At 38.0% G+C, this 20,274-nt stretch overlaps 1 protein-coding gene and 1 pseudogene across 1 annotated transcript in view; both read right to left on the bottom strand.

Moving 5' to 3' along the window:
* Positions 1 to 2,853: 2,853 nt before the first annotated feature.
* On the bottom strand, positions 2,854 to 3,636 carry LOC124514345 (rRNA-processing protein FCF1 homolog; annotated as a pseudogene).
* A 347-nt stretch (positions 3,637 to 3,983) lies between these two features.
* The window catches only part of TM2D1 (TM2 domain containing 1), a 53,020-nt gene continuing 36,729 nt past the window's right edge, over positions 3,984 to 20,274 (bottom strand). The window contains exons 6-7 of the mRNA XM_047083637.1: positions 8,718 to 8,847; positions 3,984 to 6,753 (exon numbers count right to left, since the gene is read on the bottom strand). Coding sequence (XP_046939593.1) covers positions 8,737 to 8,847 — 111 coding nt within the window. The 3' untranslated portion in view covers positions 3,984 to 6,753; positions 8,718 to 8,736. The remainder of the gene's footprint in view (positions 6,754 to 8,717; positions 8,848 to 20,274) is intronic.

The following is a 20,274-nucleotide window of genomic DNA, read 5'->3' as shown; positions in this document are numbered from 1 at the left end:
CAATTTATTTATTTTTTACATATTAAAATTTTTTGTCTAATGTTTATTTTTGAGAGAGACAGAGAGAGACAGAGCAAGAGTAGGGGAGGGACAGGGAAAGAGGGAGACAGAATCCAAAGCAGGCTCCAGGCTCTGAGCTGTCAGCACAAAGCCTGACGTGGGGCTCAAACTCATGGATCGTGAGATCCTGACCTAAGCCGAAGTCAGATGCTTAACTGACTGAGCCAACCAGGTGCCCCATTATTATCCCCGAGTATATGAAGATAGATGGGCTAAGAACCATTATGTGCTCAGTCACAAAACAAGTGACAAAGACAGAAGACAAAAAGCCTTTTTCTTTTAAATGTACTATTTATTGTTTAAAGTCAGAGTCACATCAGAGATTAGGGTAAGTGTATCTTGAGGAAGGAGAGAAGACAAGAACAAGACTTTCTTGGTTTCTTTCTTCTAATTTACCCATACTATTACTTATTTTGCCAAATACGTGCATGCAAAAAATGCATGTTTATTGTGGAAAAATTAGAAAATTCAGATAAGCCAAAAAAAAAAAAAAATCACCCTAACTAAATAAAAATCACCTGCAAACATCTACAGATGTCTCTGTCATCATCTGACCTCAGCAAGACTAAAGCAGAGTGTGACAGTATGGTCCTACCTAACATCTCTTTCCCTGTCATACAAACATAATCAGACTTTTGGTCCAGAAAGTGCTGCAAATGTCAGATCAGGTGGCAACAGAAAAATCTTTGGGTTTTGGAAAATCATCGCTCTGTCAGTCTCATTTGGATATTCATAAAACATGCTGGCATCTGCATGATGTAAAGTGGAGAAGTTTAAGGAAGTAAGTTTTATTTATTTATAATTTTTTTACATTTATTTGTTTTTGAGAGGCAGAGACAGAGCATGAGTGGGGGAGGGGCAGAGTGGTAGGGAGACACAGAATCCGAAGCAGGCTCCAGGTTCTGGGCTGTCAGCACAGCCTGACACAAGGCTTGAACTCACGAACTGTGAGATCATGACCTGAGCTGAAGTCAGACACTTAACCTACTGAGCCACCCAGGCGCCCCTAAATAAGTTTTTTTTTTTAAACCAGCAAACTATTAGTTAAGCAAAAAGGCTCAGTATAGGCAAATAACTGCCATACTGATAACACTAAAAAAACATGGTAAGAAAACTCTCTCATTACACAATCATTAGCAATGTCTCATAGAATTAGATAGATATAACTATCACATTGCAGGATAGCAGATATAGACCTGGGTTTAAATCCTCGCTTCACCACTTATTTCATGGCCTTGAACAAGTCATTCAATTTTTGTGGGACTCAATTTACTTATCTGGAAAGTGGGGATAATGATATTAACTGTTTAGAAAGATCCTACAGAAATATTGCAAGGACTAAATCATTTTAAATATAAAATGAGTGGGGCACCTGGGTGGCTCAGTCAGTTGAGCATCTGACTCTTGATTTAGGCTCAGGTCATGATCCCAGGGTTGTGGGATCGAGCCCTACATTGGGCTATGCAGTGAATATACAGCCTGCTTAAGATTTTCTCTCCCTCTGCTCCTCTTCCCCATTCACACCATCTCTCTAAAATGAAAAAAAAAAAAGGAAAAAAATATGTAAAATGAATTTAGTATAACATCTTGCACATGGAGAGTGATAAAAGGAACTTTCAACAAGTTAAAATCTTCTTGAAATGTTAAGACTTTAAGCCTCAATATTTTTTTTAACTTTTCTTTTTATTAGTTATTTATTTATTATAAGCCTGAATATTTTTATTTTTTTTCCTAAAAATATCTATTTTCTAAGAAGGCAGATAACATTGTTTCCATCAGACAATGACTAGCTTTAAGAGCATTGATAGTTTACTAAGAATTAAGATATTAGGCTCTATTTAGTATATGTGCTACCAAAGCAAACACGAGGCTCTGTTTAAAAAGACAATAGGAGGGCACCTGTCTGGCTCAGTTAATAAAGCATCCGGCTCTTGATCTCAGGGTTGTGAGTTTGAGCCCCATGTTGGGCACAGAGATTACTTAAGCAAAAGAGGGAGAGATAATAGAAATAACTGTTACCATGCTCATCAATTTAGCTACAAACACATTAATCCAGGACTCATTTGGGTACTCAGTGCTGTTCAGAATTCTTTTTTTTTTTTTAAAGTTTATTTATTTTGAAAGAGAGAGCAAGAGAGAGCAGGGGAGGGGCAGAGAGGGAGACAGAGGATTCGAAGCAGGCTCTGCACTGACAGCAGAGAGCCAGATGTGGGGCTCAAGCTCATGAACCATGAGATCATGACCTGAGCCGAAATAGGATGCTCAACTGACTGAGCCACCCAGGTGCCCCCCAAATTCTTTTATTCATTCCTAATTAGTAACTTTTTTCACTTTCCAAATTTACCTATCTTCCTTCCCCTCTTAGTATGGGAAAATAAAGACCATTATGAATAAGCTTTCTACTTTTTTTTTCCAAAACAACATCAAAAACTGAGTGCATTTAACAATACTCAGTTCATAACAGAGCAAATGGGTAAGTGGAATAATAATTCATGCTATAGCATATTGCTATATGAACTGGCAACAGAAAAAAATGGTAAAGGAAGTCAGAGGTACTCTATCTTTCAAGAATTAGAAGGAGGGCTGGGGCACCTGGGTGGCTCAGGCTGTTATGCGTAGGACTTTGGCTCAGGTCATCATCTCACAGTTGTGGGTCCGAGCCCTGCATCGGGCTCTGGGCCGACAGCTCAGAGCCTGGAGCCTGCTTTGGATTCTGTGTTTCCCCCCTCTCTGCTCTGCCCTCATTCATGCTGTCTCTCAAAAATAGGTAAAAGTTAAAAAAAAAAAATTTTTTTAAAGAATTAGAAGGAGGGGATCCATATTTATCTGGTTAGACATGTACATGATGGGAAACCCAGGGATCTTCCAGATCCTTCCTTTAAGATACTGGTCAACTGTGGCCACAATGTAACACTTGCTGAGTTACTCTCTGTACTAAGCAGTCATCTGCATAGGTTCCTTTGTGTGTGCATGATAATCATTCAAATCTTGGATCCTTAGCAATCCTTACTTCTGCCCCAATTTCTCAGTTTCGGCCATTACACAGTCAGTTATACAAGGGATCCGCCTGGCATATAGACAACAGTCCATCATCGACTGTACTAAGTTGAGTTTGGCTTTAATGGAAAAGTTGATAAAGTTGGTATCGACCATGACAACGGAAAAGGGGGCTCAGCTGTGTTTTAAGACTAAGCAGGAAGGATGTTGGGGGGCTTCTCTTTCCTTGAGTGCACTGGGATCTCTCTTTTCTTGCTTTGTTTTAATCTGTCCTTCTCTTTAAGGCTCTGATCTCTGCATTTGTTTCATAGTCGCATACTTTTTTACATTCTTTTGCTTCCCCATTTCACGCCACCCTCTTGTTTCTTCTGGAATCACCCCCTACTTACTCCTCCTTAAAATGCCTCTGTCTTGAAGCTTTCTGGAGGGCGTTAGATAACTCAGTCAACTATTCAGTATCCCATTCTCCAATACTCATGACCACATCCTTTCTCCAGCAGCCATCCTGTTCTCAAACAGTTGCTCTTCTACAGCCCCTTGGGGATGGGAGGGACAGAATTTAGTACCAATGAGCAGTGGCCTGACTGCAGAGCAGGGGTAGTTTTACAAGTCCCTGCAGTATCTGATCTACAGTTAATCTGCACCAGGACAACTGAAAGTTGACTATGGTTTTGTTTGAACTTGGCTCTGGGCTGTTTGACCTCATTCTTTCAGTTAACCCAGTTAACCCTGGTTAACTAGGACTAATATGGGTATCTAGAACTTTAATGTATGAGTACTTTTTGACTAAGAATGGCAATTCTAGAGAAAAAGAATCATAAACATGTATTGCTCATTTATTGTAATAACTTCAATACCAAAGAATACATAAAGGAATTACATAAATTATGACTTGGAGACATGGAGTACTCTGCAGCCATTAAAAATGGTGTTGTAAAAGAATATTTATTGAAATAGAAAAATCTTTACAATGTGAAGAAGCAGGCTACAAAACAGTATGGGTACTATATCATTTTTGTGAAGAAAATGTACATATGTGCATGGAAAAACTACTAGGACATACATAAAAACACTAACATTGTTGTCTTTGAGCTATGGAATGAGCTTTCTTCTTTGCACTTTTTGGTGTTTCCCAGAATTTCTGCATTAGGTTTGTATTGATTTTGTAAATAGAAAAAAGCAAAATAGATGCTGAGTTAATGGGAGAAAAGGAGAAGGTGTCAGAACCCCGAGGAACATCTACAGTTAAGATGTTTGAATTAGGAAGAGGAACCAACATCTTAGACTTATACTTGTTAAGAACTAATTTTTCTTCTTGCTAGTCCTTGCTATTAGATCTGTTGTAGTTTCCTAGTTGCTTATCAGTATTATATACTTAACTTAGCCTTAAGCATCTAGGTTAAAATAAGGAGAAAAGACATGCATTTTTTTGTAATGCAAAACAAAAACAAAACACACCCACAAACCGGTATTTCTCATAGTCCTAGAAATCCCATGAACAAATGCTAGCCATACACATAGCACAATCTTTGAAGTCTCAAAAAGATCTTTTATTCTAATATACTGTAGGTAAGAAACCCTCCTGGGTAAAGAGGTACTTCTGGAAACTGTATTAATTCTTTCAGGCTAAAGCAGTACCATTTGTAAATATTTCTATAGAAACACTAACTGTTTATGTAGCATTGAAAGAATCCATTCCATTCCATCCTAGAGGGTTTAGGAGTAACCCAAGGAATGATTGAGTTAATTCATCTCTCACAATTTTGGCCACTGCTCTAAAAGTAGGGTTATATAAAACATCTCCTACAGAGGCCTTAACATACAATTTGTACTCAGAGACACTACTAACAAATAGCCATAATAAAATGTGCTCCATGAAGGCAAAATAAAACAAAAACTGAAATTACATGTATTAAATGTATTCACATAAAAAATAAATAATAAGACACAGAAAAACCATTTGTTACAGAAGTACATATTTTAGGCAACAGGGAATTAAGCAAAGTGGAAAAGCTGAGGTGTTCTTGTCATATAAATTTAGGAAATTATAAAGAAAATAAAGTCTACAGGCTTAAGAATGCACTGTGAAGAGACTTTATTTCTAGATTTTACCTACAACCCTTTTGGAGTATAGCTTATTTGAATAAACACTTTGAGAAGCACCTGCTTTGAAACAGACTTTCCCCCTGGCCAAGTTAATAACTGGAACAATTATGCAAGAATCAAGAGGACTTTTTCAAGCTTCGATTGCAGGGATTTCTCATACCGTACACGGCTAGAGAAACGTAGACTTCAAATCTGGACTTAGGTGATCCTGAGGTTAAACTTCAAAGCACTGTCTGCAAACAAAAGGAACTAGGAAATACTAGAAACTGGGCATCTACCAGCTAGCTTAACTGCAGCCCAAAATACTATCGCTTGTGAAAACAGATCCCAGGGGAGCGTAAACTCCTTAAGGGAGGGGATGTTTGTTCATGTTTTTGTTCACTGCTGCATCCTAGCATCTAGAACAGTACCTCCCATGTAGTAGACACTCAGTATTTCAATGAAGGAATCAAAGGGCCCATTCCTTGTGTGTATGAGGAGTCGATCCAAATTCACTTCACATATCAATACTTAATAATCACCCGCCAACTGCAGAAACTGTTGCTGAGTGACTAACATGTTAGGAAGCCAACTGTACTAGACTGTATGCTTTTGAGTAATATGAGTGATAAAAAAAATTATGGTGTTACTCTTGGGGAGCCCGGACTCAAGTAATTGTGAAGCCGTTATGCCTGTTACTAAAAAAACCTCGGCAGTATTATGAGCACATAACATTTCGTGTATTTCCATCTTCCCAAAACCCTTGTAAGCACGGTAAGAAGAGGCCGTGCCAGCGTTCAGGTGCCGCTTCCTTCCCTTCAGACCCTGGTGCACCACGTCCGGCACTTGTGCCGGCATCTGCCTGGCAGTGTTAACAGATGGAAGACATTAATCATCTGTTTGGTGTTCCCACCTTGTCTATCCAGCTTCAAATATAACTGCACTGAGCTAGACGAGTCAGCAGCTGGTCTTCCAAAAGCTAGTGCATCACTCCCAAAGCAAAAAGGAAAAAGTTCACACTTCAGAGGCCTGAATCAGTGCCAGAAGTATCCGTGTTGCCTCAAGGTTTCAGACTCCCCAGTGATCTTTCGCTCCCTGGATACGGAGGCAGAGACAGATCTGAAAGCCGCAGAAAAACAGGTGGGTTCTCATACATGACCGCAGCCCCAGGCAATATAGTAATGGGATTTGTTCACACTACGGATTAGCTGTTTTGAAGGATCAAAATTTAGAAGACAGCTACATTCAACATTTAAGGTTTTCTTGACAATAAAGAGCTAAAAAATGTGAATAGGCCATATTTTTATTTTTCAGAAGCAAAAATGACAAGTGGCAACCTGCCATTAGGAAAGACTTTAAGGAATATCGGGGTAATAAGCTATTTATCTCACAGAGACAGTAGCCAGAGAAAGACTCTATTATCATACAGCTCTCAAAGAAAGTCCAATTAAATAAATCTCAGAATAACATGCTTTTAAGTAAAACAACAAAACAAAATATCAACAATAATACAAAGTTATATAGAATCCATAAAGTGATGTGTGAAGAGAAAGGAAAATCTGGAAACCCACATACTGAGAGTGCTCTGTTAAAATCAAGGAAGCCCAAATCCTAAAACAGAAAAAAGAAATGCGTTAAAACACAGTATTTTAAGAGTCCAGTGAGGTTACCGTAGATGCACATTTTAACGTTTCATTTACTCAGGACATTTTTTTCTTTCTCTTGGAACATTGCCATATTTACTATAGGAGACCATGTGAATGGCAGTGCAGAGATCTGCCTTCTCAATGAGCCCTTCAAGTTTTAAATATCAAATCGGAGTCTGGAATCCCAATGAAAAGTTGATCTAATAGGCCACAGAGAATGAAACTGCTTTCTAAATTGCAGTTGCTTAATTTCACCATGTTGAAAACAATCTGTATACTTTGAAAGAGACACAACAATTTACAGGATGAAAACAGGGCTATGTGAAACCACACAACCCTTCCCATAGAGCAGGAATAACGATTTCCAAAATGAAGATGCATATTGCAAAATGACAGAGTTGGTGGGGCTGAGGTGGGGTGGGCAGTGCACAGCAACCAGTGGAAGGCACAGAAGAACTGATTCGAGAGGCAGTTCTGTACTGATTAGTTGTATCTTAGTCTCGACGTCCCCAGGGCTCAACTTATTCCCTGGCAAGAAGAGACAGATGGATCTCTGAGCTTCATTTCAATATTGAACCCAAAGACTCTTTATAGGAAAAGATTTGAAAAACTTTTTGGACAGTTGAACAAATTCCTCACATCCTGACAGGGTCTGGCACTGTTCAACTCTCATGACACTAACTATAAAGCGTATCTCATAATATTACTGTGAGAAGAGAAAAAAAAATCTACCTTAGTGGCAAAAATTATACTACATATCCTATTTATACACTGCAGCATAGAAAATAAATGTCTGTTCCTTTCCTGGCCTCTAGAAGCACTCTCTGAGATAGAATCAACTGAATACCCTAGGGCTATGGCTGTGGCCAGAACACCTGGCCTGTGTTTCTCTCTCTGAAAGCTGCTAGGTGGTTCAATGTGAACTGTCACCTAAGAAGTACCCTGCACCCTACATGTTATACAGGACTTCACCACTGCAGAGGAGATAGTGCTAGAGAATCATTTTTCTGATAGTCTACCAAAACCCTGAGAACAGCCTGACATTCTTGGAAGATTATTTATTAGAATAGACTAAAGTACAGCCCTGGAAATAAAAACCTTGGAGTAGCAGAGTTCTAGAGGATCAGAGAATTGAGCCAGGAAGACTGATGATATCTCTGACTTATCCAGGTATATTACCTATTTTAAAAAAATTTTTTTTAAATGTTTATTTATTTTTGAAGGAGACAGAGAGTATGAGCAGCGAGGAGGGGCAAAGAGAGGGAGACACAGAATCCGAAGCAGGGTCTAGACTGTGAGTTGTCAGCACAGAGCCCAACATGGGACTCAAACTCACGAGCCATGAGATCATGACCTGGGCCAAAGTTGGATGCTTAACCGACTGAGTCACCCAGGGGCCACGGTGTATTACCTCATTAAAGCTAAGGCCAATTAATAATTCTCATGGGCAGGGCCAAACTTTAGGTTAGAATAAGTACTTATTCAGGGTTGAGTCTCAATTAACCTTCAGGTTTAGGGAAGAAGAAAGAGGTTTAAAGATCATAGTGACCCCAGGAAAGCAGGACAGAAGCAAAGACATGCTGTACTGAAATGTCTACAACACATGCTTTCTCCAGAACCATCCTATAATACTATGAAATGTCTTTTTGCTTTGACGTTATCTTTTTGTTGTGAACTCTGTCTTCTAGCCATAATGTCTGCAAAGCAAGAGGGACTGAATCAGGAACTGCAGGAACAATGAGTGTACATAAAAAAGCTTTATAAAAGACTAGAGATGTTTCAGGCAAATGGAGACCTGTGTTTCCACATAAGCAAAATGAGAGGTTTATAACATTAGATGGTCTCCTTAAATTTCCTACGGTTCACAAATTTTCATAATTTTATACAGGTGATATACTATAATAAAGATTATATATGCATATTACTTACTGTTTCTTTTAAAAAATACTTATGGATATAGCTGTGTTTTTCTAAACGTCTCGTTCGTAATACTCAGTCTTGTAAGTCTGGTTCCATAATAATCTATAATGTAACTACTTCCATCTGAAGGTCCAACAATCTAGAAGAGAAAGTTTTCAAAATTACCACTTTACAAAAGATATGTTCACAATAATTTGTGTTTACTTTTCTTGGTTCTTACTAAATTATTTCAGTAGCACCAAAATACACTTAAACTAACTTAAGCAAATACAGTAACTAACTCAGTGGCTCATGCAGCTGGAAAGGATACTGGAGAAGTTCACAGGATCACAAGACCTCAAGGACTGAAATTCGGGGCCCCCAGAGGCCCTTGGTTTGACCTCCCTGCCGTTTTGCAACCCTTGCCTTCATTCTGCAGAGGCATTCCCGCTTGGTTGCCAGCGGCTCCAGATTTACATCTTCGAAGCTCAGCAGCTCCCAATAGAAAGAAAGTAAGATCTTCAGAGTTTATATACCAATTCCAGGGAAGGACTTTGATCTGTTTGTTTTTTATGCCTATTGCTGGACAAATTACTATAGTCAAGGGAATAGGATTAATATGATTGGCTAGGCCAGGCTCCCTGTAAGAGGTGAGGGAGTGTGACTGACAATCCTTCCAGAAACCACATGGAATGGAAGAGATAGGAAAAAACACATGCTCATTACAGTCATCTTGTCCACTTAATCACATTTCTGACAACCCAGTTGACAGGATCTCTACAAATTATCCTTCAAGGTAGCAATCTGTGAACAGTGGCCTTAGGAATACACAAAGACTTACCAAGGTAGTTACGCAGATGGTTTTAAGGGAATCAATTTTGAGATCCTTAATTCCCATACTCTTTGTAAAAGTGACCCAACTGATACCAAGCTATGGTGGAGATGTTGTGCTGGCTCCCCACTCTCTCCCCTCTCCCCGAGGTCCTCTCTCTAACGTGAAAACATTAAACCACACCTGCTATCAGAGCACACCTGAATCTTATGATGGTACATTGCCTCTGATGTACCAAACAAAGAGATCACACAAAATAATGGACTTCAGGAAACTTTTAATCAAGAGTCAAAAACAAAAAATCAAGAGTCCAAAAATATGCTCTGCCTCATCTTGTTCAAAAGATGTATTCCCAATAACATTTTACTTTTTTTGCTTATAATTTGCTAAGGGGTGCCTTGTTGGCTCAGTCTGTTGAGCGTCCGACTCTTGATTTCAGCTCCGGTCATGATCCCAGGGTCATGGGATTGAGGCCTGTGTGGGGCTCCACACTGAGTATGGAGACTACTTGAGATTCTCTCTCTCTCCCTCTGCCCTCTGCCCCACTTGCAAGCGTGTATGCACACTGTTTCTCTTAAAAAAAAAATTTGCTTAGATTTAGAATATGTTTATGCTGTTTTGATAGTATATCAACAATTATAATGACAACAACCCAGTAATTACAGAAAATTTTTAAATCTTTTAATTTTAATGAATCATTAAAATCATGATCATGAGGGGCGCCTGGGTGGCGCAGTCGGTTAAGTGTCCGACTTCAGCCAGGTCACAATCTCGCGCTCCGTGAGTTTGAGCCCCGCGTCGGGCTCTGGGCTGATGGCTCAGAGCCTGGAGTCTGTTTCCGATTCTGTGTCTCCCTCTCTCTCTGCCCCTCCCCCATTCATGCTCTGTCTCTCTCTGTCCCAAAAATAAATAAACGTTGAAAAAAAAAAATTAAAAAAAAAAAAATCATGATCATGAAAATGATCAGAAGATTTTTCAAACATAAAAATATATTACATTAGGATAAAATTCTCTGGGAGAATGGAACCAGAAGTAAAAATTCAAGGAGAGGGGTGCCTGGATGGTTCAATTGGTTAAGCGTCCAATGTTGGCCTAGGTCGTGATCTCACGGTTCATGAGTTTAAGTCTCGCGTGGGGCTCTCTGATGTCAGAGCAGACCCCACTTCAGATCCTCTGTTTCCCTCTCTCTGCGCTTCCCCCAATCATGCGAGCAGGCACACACACTCTCTCTCAAAAAATAAACATTTTTTTTTTTTTTTAATTCAAGGAGAGGGGCACCTGGGTGGCTCAGTTGGTGAAGCATCTGACTTCAGCCCAGGTCAGGATCTCGCGGTTTGGGAGTTCGAGCCCTGTGTTGGACTCTGTGCTGACAGCTCAGAGCCTAAAGCCTGCTTCGGATTCTGTGACTCATTCTCTCTGCCCCTCCCCAACTTATGCTCTATCTCTCTCTCTCAACAATAAATAAATATTTTAAAAATTTGATTAAATAAAAATTTAAAAAATTCTGGGAGATAAAGAAACTAAAAATTATAATGGTTAGCGAAGGGTTCACTCGTGTCTTTTTTTAAATGAGTGATATTTAAAATTCTATGGTATTTATATTCTGTTGGATATATTTTTAAATTGATGTAACAGTTTTACTTAAATATGTCAATATTTGGAAACCAGAAATTACATCCTTTGCAACTATTTAAACTTATGATGTAAAACTTAAATGTCAACTTAAAAACGTGTGGAGGGTAGGGATTAAAAAAAAAAAAAATATATATATATATATATATATATATATATATATATATATATATATTTCAGGGGTTATACAACCAGAATTTGAAGCACACTGCTGGAGAGCATGCTTCGTTTTTACAGTAAGTTTGGCTTTTAAAACTATTCGACAAGTACTGAATTGCTACAACACTCCAGGCACTGTGCTAGGCATTCTACACACAACCGTGAATAAGATAGAATCTCTGCCAACAAAGAGCTTATACTAGTGAACTATAAATGTTAATACTCATATAACATTTATAAAGAACTTATGTACTAAATACCATGCTAGGTGCTGTCATGCATTTTGACTCATTTTCCAAAGATGAAATTCATTTGGCTTGACATTTATGAATGTTATTTAAGAGTTTAATTAAACCTTTTCAGTGGCCCAGGTCCCAGAGGAAACTACTTTGAGCATTAAGCTAAGAAAGAGAATGGTGACTAGGAGTTACAACGTGGTTTGAGACTGTGCGAGGGGAACAAAGAAAAAGGAAAGCCCAGCCTGTAGAAATAAATCACATGGCCAAAAACAGCCTGATTTGGAGTATGTGCATAGATTGGAACCAGGCCTTTTATCCCATTCTTTTTCTTCCTTTGCCATCTCCCCTAACAACATTTATCCCTGTTGAAAAAAAATATTCAAAGCTGGAAATAAGGAAAATATATGATTAAGTGACCTATTGATAACATGCATCTAATAAGCCTACCTGAGGCTCCCTTACTTCTCTTAGGACCCAGATGTTTTACAATCTTGTAAAGTTAGCAGTTAACATGTAGACAAATAATAATGTTTTCAGTTTTGTTTCCTCTGTTCTATAGAGAAGATAGCCCCCAAAGATACCATTTATCACCTGCTAATACATGATCCAACTTTGCAACTAACTTAGTCATCTTATCACAGCATTTCTCTCCACTCAAACTATGTTAATTCAGCTCCTCCACATCTAGTTCTAGCGAGATAATTCCGGTCCTCCTTCCAGAGACTGGTTCAGCCTGGGCGTGGAATCTAATTCTAGCCAACCACCTATGACGCAAGTTCATTGTTGGCATAGCCACCCTTAAGAAGATATGTGTGAGAGGAAACAATTTTTTGTCTATCTCTGAAAGTCACTGGACAACAAAGTGATGCTAGCCAAAGGACCTGAACATGGGAAAAAAAAAAAAAAAAGAAGAAGAAGGAAGGAGAGAGGGAGAAATAGGGAAGAAAGGAAAGAGAAAGGGACAGTCCTTTATTACATCCTTTAGCTCTAAATCTTGGGGCGCCTGGATGGCTCAGCCAGTTGAATGTCTGACTTTGGCTGAGGTCGTGATCTCATGGTTCATGAGTTCGAGCCCCGCATCAGGCTCTCTGCTGTCAGCACAGAGCCCACTTCAGATCCTCTCTCCTCCTCCTCTCTCTCTCAAAAATAAATCTTTTTTAAAAATTAATAAACCTTAAAACTACCTTATCTCTAGATTCTTGGTATATCATATAGTAAACTATATTATTGAAGCAAATTGAAATTGAGGTTCTGTTACTTATAGCCAAAAACACTTGTTTTCAGTGCCTCCTACATGCTACCACCAGATCACCAAAGCACAGCACTTTCTCTGCTAAAACAATTGGAAGAGCTGCCCCAAAGACAACCAAATTAAGTCACTATGGGAAAGCACTAGATGAAAGGAAAATGTAAAGAGAAAGCAGTCAATAACTAGCTGTAGGATGAATCTTCTCTGGATCTCAGTTTTTCATATCCATATGAAAAGGAACAGAATAAGTTGATCTATACGGTACTTTACAATTTCTACATCTTGTATGACCTTGCAATTTAAATATAAACACATGTATAAGGTGTTGTTAATATACTCTTCTATGAACGATCCCATCAAAGAAGAAATTGTTCATCTGATTTAATTTTTTAAAAATTTTTTTTCAACGTTTTTTATTTATTTTTGGGGCAGAGAGAGACAGAGCATGAACGGGGGAGGGGCAGAGAGAGAGGGAGACACAGAATCGGAAACAGGCTCCAGGCTCCGAGCCATCAGCCCAGAGGCTGACGCGGGGCTCGAACTCACGGACCGCGAGATCGTGACCTGGCTGAAGTCGGACGCTTAACCGACTGCGCCACCCAGGCGCCCCTCATCTGATTTAATTTTTAAGAAAACTATCTGCTGTAAAATTTTTAATTATTCAAATCCATACTCCCTCATCCAAATCAAAAATTAAATCTGTTTTTAAGCATCTTATATACACTTATGTACAATATATGTGCCAATTATAAATTCCTTTATAATGAGTATATTACTGAGTTGTTAATTATAAAATCACAAGTCTAAAAATATCCCATACTGGGAACTTTTTTACTCAGTTAAATAGGCCTATGTCCATTTGTTCATTGACAACACAGTATAAAACCTAAAATTATAATTATAAGTCTGTTTCTCTGCTAAGAAATAGCCTGAAACCAGGGCACCTGGGTGGCTCAGTCAGTTGAGTGTCTGACTTTGGTTCAGGTCATGATCTTGCCGTTCATGAGTTTGAGCCCCATGACAGGCCTGCTTTGGATTCTGTGTCTCCCTCTCTCTGCCTCTCCCCTGCTGGTGCTCTCTCTCAAAAAATAAGTAAACATTAAAAAAAAATTTAAAAAAATAGTCTGAAGCCAAATTCTATACCATGATGTATTTCCTTTTGATAAGCTGGGGCAGATTTCTGAAATCTATGGGTCCAATTAATGGAGGTTGCTACAAATCTTCATCTTCTAAGAAGGGAAACAGGAGGTCCACTACACTGTGGGAAGCTGTTTTGTACAATGGGCATCAACGTCTCTTGCGTGAGAAGCCTTAAAACCACAAGAAAGCCACGTCAAATACCTCTATATTAGATTCCTGGGGCTACTATAACAAGTTACCACAATCTTCAGTGGATTAAAACAATAGAAATTCACTCTCCCACAGATCTAAGGCCAGAAATCTAAAATCAAGGTATCTCCAACAGCCCCACGCCCCACAGAGACTCTAAGGGGAGAATCCTTTCTAAGCCTCTTCTAGCTTTTGAGAGCAATCAGCACTGCTAGGCATTCTGTGGCTTTTGGCCATATCACTCCAATCTCTGCCTGTGTCTTTACAATGCCTTCGTTTCTGTGTCTGTCTTTTCCCCTTCTGTCTCCTATAAGGACACTTGTCATTGGATTTAAGGCCTACCTAGATAATACAGGATGATATCTTCATATCAAGATCCTTAACTTAATCACATCTGCAAAGACTCTGTTTCCAAATAAGGTAATCCTCCCAGGTTCCAGGGACTTAACATGGGTATCTTTTATCCTACCACACCCTACTTCTATGAAAATGGTGGAGGTTTGAAGGAATTGAGTGGAATTTAATTTCTTCTTTAATTCGTTTCTGATTGTCTTCACCATGAGATTTTATTTGCAGCTTAAGTGCAAAAAAATCTTGAATTGTTTACTTAAAAGGATAGGCTTTTCTATAGATGCAAAGTCTATAGCAAAAAAAATAAATCAGGAAACCTAGAAATACATATTAAAGTTAAGAATGTTAAGTGGTCACCAAATTCCCTGTCTTTTTTTGTTCTTTATCTTCTAATCTCCATTCTAATTCTAATTCCTGCTCATACACCTAACCACACAAAAAATGAGCATACACTTAATTTGGTATATGAGCTGGATACATGTTTATTTTTTTTAAAAAAACATGTTCTTTGAATATGCTTTTTTAATTTATTCAAATAATACTGTTGTGGATCTTGTTCAGTTTTAAACTGTTTTCATAGTATGCTATAATTTTAAGACATTTCCATATGGCATACGCACATCTAGGTAAGTGCTTGTAATTGCTGCCTAGCATTAGAGAATGCATCCATTCTCTTATCAGTGTTCACATCTAGGTTCATTCCAACTTCCTGCTCCCACAAACAGGCTACAACAGACATCTCTGCTCATGTCCCCTTGTGGAAGCAATACAAATTTTTTAGAGTAATTGCCCAGAAGTATTTTTTTACATATTAGTTATTCAGGTGATTCTGTGAATCACCTATTAGTTTACTGTACTCATTTAACTATTAGGATCTCTATCTTGTTAACTTGCAGAAATTATTTGTATATTCCACATATCAATTCCTATTGCTAGTATCCTTTTATTTAGTCTATCAAGTGTTAACTTGGTCTATGTCCATGACATTCTTTTTAAAACAGAATGTCTTAATTTTAAGGTAATCATATTCAATAATTTTTTCCCTTATGATTTATGTTTTGAGGATCTTGTTTAAAAGAATTTAACCAATCTAAGGTCATGAAGATATTCTCCTCAATTAGCTTTTTTTTAAAAAAACATTTATTTATTTTTGAGAGAGAAAGAAAGAGAGAGAGAGAGAGTGTGTGTGTGTGTGTGTGTGTGAGCAGAGAAGGGGCAGAGAGAGGGAGACACAGAACCCGAAGCAGGATCCAGGCTCTGAGCTGTCAGCACAGAGCCTGATGTGGGGCTCGAACCCACAAACCGTGAGATCATGACCTGAGCCGAAGTCTGGTGCTGAACCGACTGAGCCACCCAGGCGCCCCATCTCCTCAATTAGCTTTAACGTAAAAGTTCCTCTTCTCCTAGGTATACATCCAAAAGAACTGCACAGGGGCTTAAATAGATACTTGCAAACAAATATTCATAGCAAAAATTATTCACAATAGCCCAAACGTGGAAACAACCCAAGTATCCATCAACAGATGAATGGATAAACAAAATGTAGTATATACATACAATAGAATGTTCTTTAGCTATAACAGGGAATGAAGTTCTAATACATGCCATATTATCAATGAACCTTGAGAACATTATTTAAAGTAAACTAAGTCAGACATAAAAGGACAAAAATATGATTCTACTTATATGCAATATCTAGAATAGGCAAATTCATACAGGCAGAAAGTAGATTGGAGGTTACCAGGGGTTGGGAGAGTGGGAAATGGGGAGTTATTGCTTAATGGGTACAGAGTTTCCATTTCAGGTGGTGAAAAATTTTGGAAATAGATTGTGGTGACAGTTGTACAACATTCTGAATGTAGTTAATGCCACCAAACTGTGTAAGTTAAAAAAGGTTAAAATGGCAAATTTTATATTATATATGGATTTTTTTTTTACCAGATCAAAAAAGAGCTTACTTCATTTGAACTTTATTAATGTTATAGTTTTGTTTGTAAACTTTTGATTTTGCTAGTGGAAAATGTATTTTGTTTGAGTATATTTAAGTAACATTCAAATAAAAACAAAAATTCAAGAAAAAAATGTGGTTACCTGTAAGTACTCCAATATCTGAACTTCAGCAATAGCAATCTATGCCCTTGCATATAATGGCTTTGCATTGTCAACAAAGTCATACTGGCTTAGGTAACTCAAATTATTTTACAAATTTAAATGTTATGCAGAAACTAAAAAGGGAAAGGAAAAAACTAAGAACACTTTATACAACTCTATCAATGCACCATTTTTCTATATAATGCACTTAGGAGTTTCTCCATATTAAGAATGCAAGTTCAATACTGGCAAGATCAAATCATCTCCTAAAGACGTACTAACCTGGTGAAAAAGTAAAATGACCCCACTGTCTGCAATTGCAGGATCATGATGCAATATGTATCCACCCTAGTTCTCCCAAAAAAAATACATGTATATTCTTTTAAAAGTCAAATTACATTTCTGTGTCCATAGCTGACTTCTGCGTGTGGTTAATTTTAATATGAGGCTATTAAAACTATCTGATTAGTCACATTTAAGCACCAGGGCACCTGGGTGGCTCAGTCAGTTATGCTTCTGACTTCGGCTGAGGTCATGTTCTCAAGGTTCGTGGGTTCCAACCCTACATTGGGCTGGGCTCTCTGCTGTCAGCACAGAGCCCACTTGGGATCCTTGGTTCCCCTCTCTCTGCCCCATTTCTGCTCATGCATGCTCTCTCTCAAAAATAAAAAATAAACATTTAGATTTTTTTTTAACATTTATTTATTATTGAGAGACAGAGAGACACAGAGTGTGAGCAGGGGAGGAGTAGAGAGAGGGGGAGACACAGAATCTGAAGCAGGCTCCAGGCTCTGAGCTGTTAGCACAGAGCCCGACGTAGGGCTCAAACTCACAAACTATAAGATCATGATCTGAGCTGAAGTCGGTTGCCTAACCAACTGAGCCACCCAGGTGCCCCCAAAATAAACATTTAAATAATAAATTAAGCACCAAAATTCCTACATAGTGCCAGAAATTATACATTCAGACCCCTTGACTTCATCTGATTTAAAGACTTGTTAGTATAAATCCTTAATAACCAATATCAATATTATTCCTCAAGAAATGAGTAAGATTCATATATTATATATCTCCTGAGGAAAACACAGCTTTGGGATGATTCTCAAAACCAGTTTAAGATACTCTTTACTTTTTGAACATTCCTTTAATTCACTAAATAAAAATCTGCCCACCTGATAAATGAACTAAGTGAAATCTACCTAGTTAAGGTCACATGACAGAGCAGAGGCTACACAAATTATTAGTCTCCTCAGTTTTCTAGTTTATTTCCCCAATAAATCACACCAGGGTTAAATAAACAATACAGAGAGCTATTTGAAAGAACTGAGATCTATAAAACGTCTACTGCTTTTTATATATTGCTGTCCAACATCTAGTGAACTATCAAGGACTTTGATCCACTTTTCCAGCACTGGTAACAGATTTAGGGTGATTACATGATTAGTCCTTTTTTTTGATCAATAGTATGTGTGTCCCAGGGCAAGGATGTAGGCTAGGCATTGGACAAAACAAACTGGCTTACACAGAAGTGAACCTACAACTTAAGCCTTGCTTATGTTCTACACTGAAAAGCATAGGTTTTTAAAATTTTTAGTAAAATTCAAAGAATTTAAGCAAGATAAAATCAAGATAACTCATTTTTATTTTAAGCCTGCAGTTCTCAAGGAAACATTTTATTTCTGATAAGTGGGATCTTATTATCAGACCACTTTGGGGATAGAGTATAAGTTTCTCTAGCGCAGGACCTCAACTTATTATACCTAACTGGTACTCACTAAACCCGTTTTCACGGATGGCATAAAACCTACTATTTATAGTTTATCGTATCCAATTTTATTTTATTACCTCTCAAGTGACACCAGGAAATTTAGAGCTTTAAGGGCCTAAAGAAAAAAAAAAAGCACTTTTAAAAACTATCTTTTTTTAGGGGCGCCTGGGTGGCGCAGTCGGTTAAGCGTCCGACTTCAGCCAGGTCACGATCTCGCGGTCCGGGAGTTCGAGCCCCGCGTCGGGCTCTGGGCTGATGGCTCAGAGCCTGGAGCCTGTTTCCGATTCTGTGTCTCCCTCTCTCTCTGCCCCTCCCCCGTTCATGCTCTGTCTCTCTCTGTCCCAAAAATAAATAAACGTTGAAAAAAAAAAATTAAAAAAAAAAAAAAACTATCTTTTTTAGCTTCTCACTTTCCCCATAATTCGTACATAGCCACACTTTTCACAGGGTGTACTGCATTCAGTTCAAATCAGCCAAAACTTCTGATGGGATACTCTTGGTTTAGCAAACTACCAGTGCTATAGGGAATTTTAAAAACTTTTTTTCTTTTTTAAATGTTTGTTTATTTTGGGGGTGGTAGGGGGAAGGGCAGAGAGAGAGAGAGAGAGAGAAAGAATCTGAAGCAGGTTCCACACTGTCAGTGCAGAGCCAGACGCAGGGCTTGAACTCATGAACTGCAAGATCATGACCTGGGCTGAAGTCGGACACTTAACAGACTAAGCCAGCCAGTTGCCCCAAAAACTTTTCTTTTTTTCTAAAGAAATTTATGAGTGAAAAGTCAAACCTGGTGTTTGAAAGTCAAAAAAAAAATAACACAGAAACAATATATAATGCAGTGCTAAAAAAAAATTATCTATATTAAATGCCAAACTAACAAGATATTTTATACATTTTTATTTTTTTTAAATTTTTTTTTCAACGTTTTTTATTTATTTTTGGGACAGAGAGAGACAGAGCATGAACGGGGGAGGGGCAGAGAGAGAGGGAGACACAGAATCGGAAACAGGCTCCAGGCTCCGAGCCATCAGCCCAGAGCCTGACGCGGGGCTCGAACTCACAGACCGCGAGATCGTGACCTGGCTGAAGTCGGAGGCTTAACCGACTGCGCCACCCAGGCGCCCCAACATTTTTAAAATTAATTAATGTCTTGAAATTATGCTGCTTTTGTGAATTTCTACTATTTACATAGTTTATTAGTCCCTTAAGGAGATATACTCTGTAATGCTAATAGGAATAAAAGTGAAAGTAATTTCTTCCATGATGCATAGAATTTTTTAAATTGTCACAAAGCACCACTGATGTACTTTCTTGCAACAACTTTCTACATTCCAACTCATATTTCCATTTTCCCTCTACCCATCCCCATCTTTCTGATTTGTGGCCATCTTGTCTCCACTTAAGAGAGGAAACATTCTTTTCTTTTTGTTTGGCACAGTCCACATCAGTGGTTTTGGTATTGTTAAAAATGTCCAAATTGTGTAAGTAAGGAAGGAAGTTTAAATGAAATCAAAATATTCTCATACTTATTCTGATAAAAAAATTAAATGCCTAATCTATCCATCATGACATACATATAAAAATGTATAAGCACAAAAGAATGTTTATTTTAAAATCCTCAGAACTGCCTTATAAATAACTATATATATATATTGTAATTATATACAACAGCTACTTATAACTGAAAGACTGTATGCTACACACATATCACTGATTTAGATTTTTGTTGAATGCACAAAAAAGCTGAATTAATTCTATGTATTGTTTCATACTATTAATTCACACTGCCATTTCCATACTTTTTAAGAACAGAAAAAGAAGAAACTTCAAAAGTTTATTACATAAACTCATTAAAATATTTTCAGTAAATACAGTGACATGTAAAGCTTACTTTAGCAATATATACATTATACTTTATATTATTTTGGTTCAAAGTTGAA

Source organism: Lynx rufus, unplaced genomic scaffold (genome assembly GCF_022079265.1).
Source record: "Lynx rufus isolate CCGP_SWC_20201006 ecotype Redwood Valley unplaced genomic scaffold, mLynRuf1.p SCAF_2, whole genome shotgun sequence".
Lineage (NCBI taxonomy): Eukaryota > Metazoa > Chordata > Mammalia > Carnivora > Felidae > Lynx > Lynx rufus.
The sequence above is the reverse complement of the archived record's forward strand: the minus strand, read 5'-3'. Positions and strand labels throughout refer to the sequence as shown.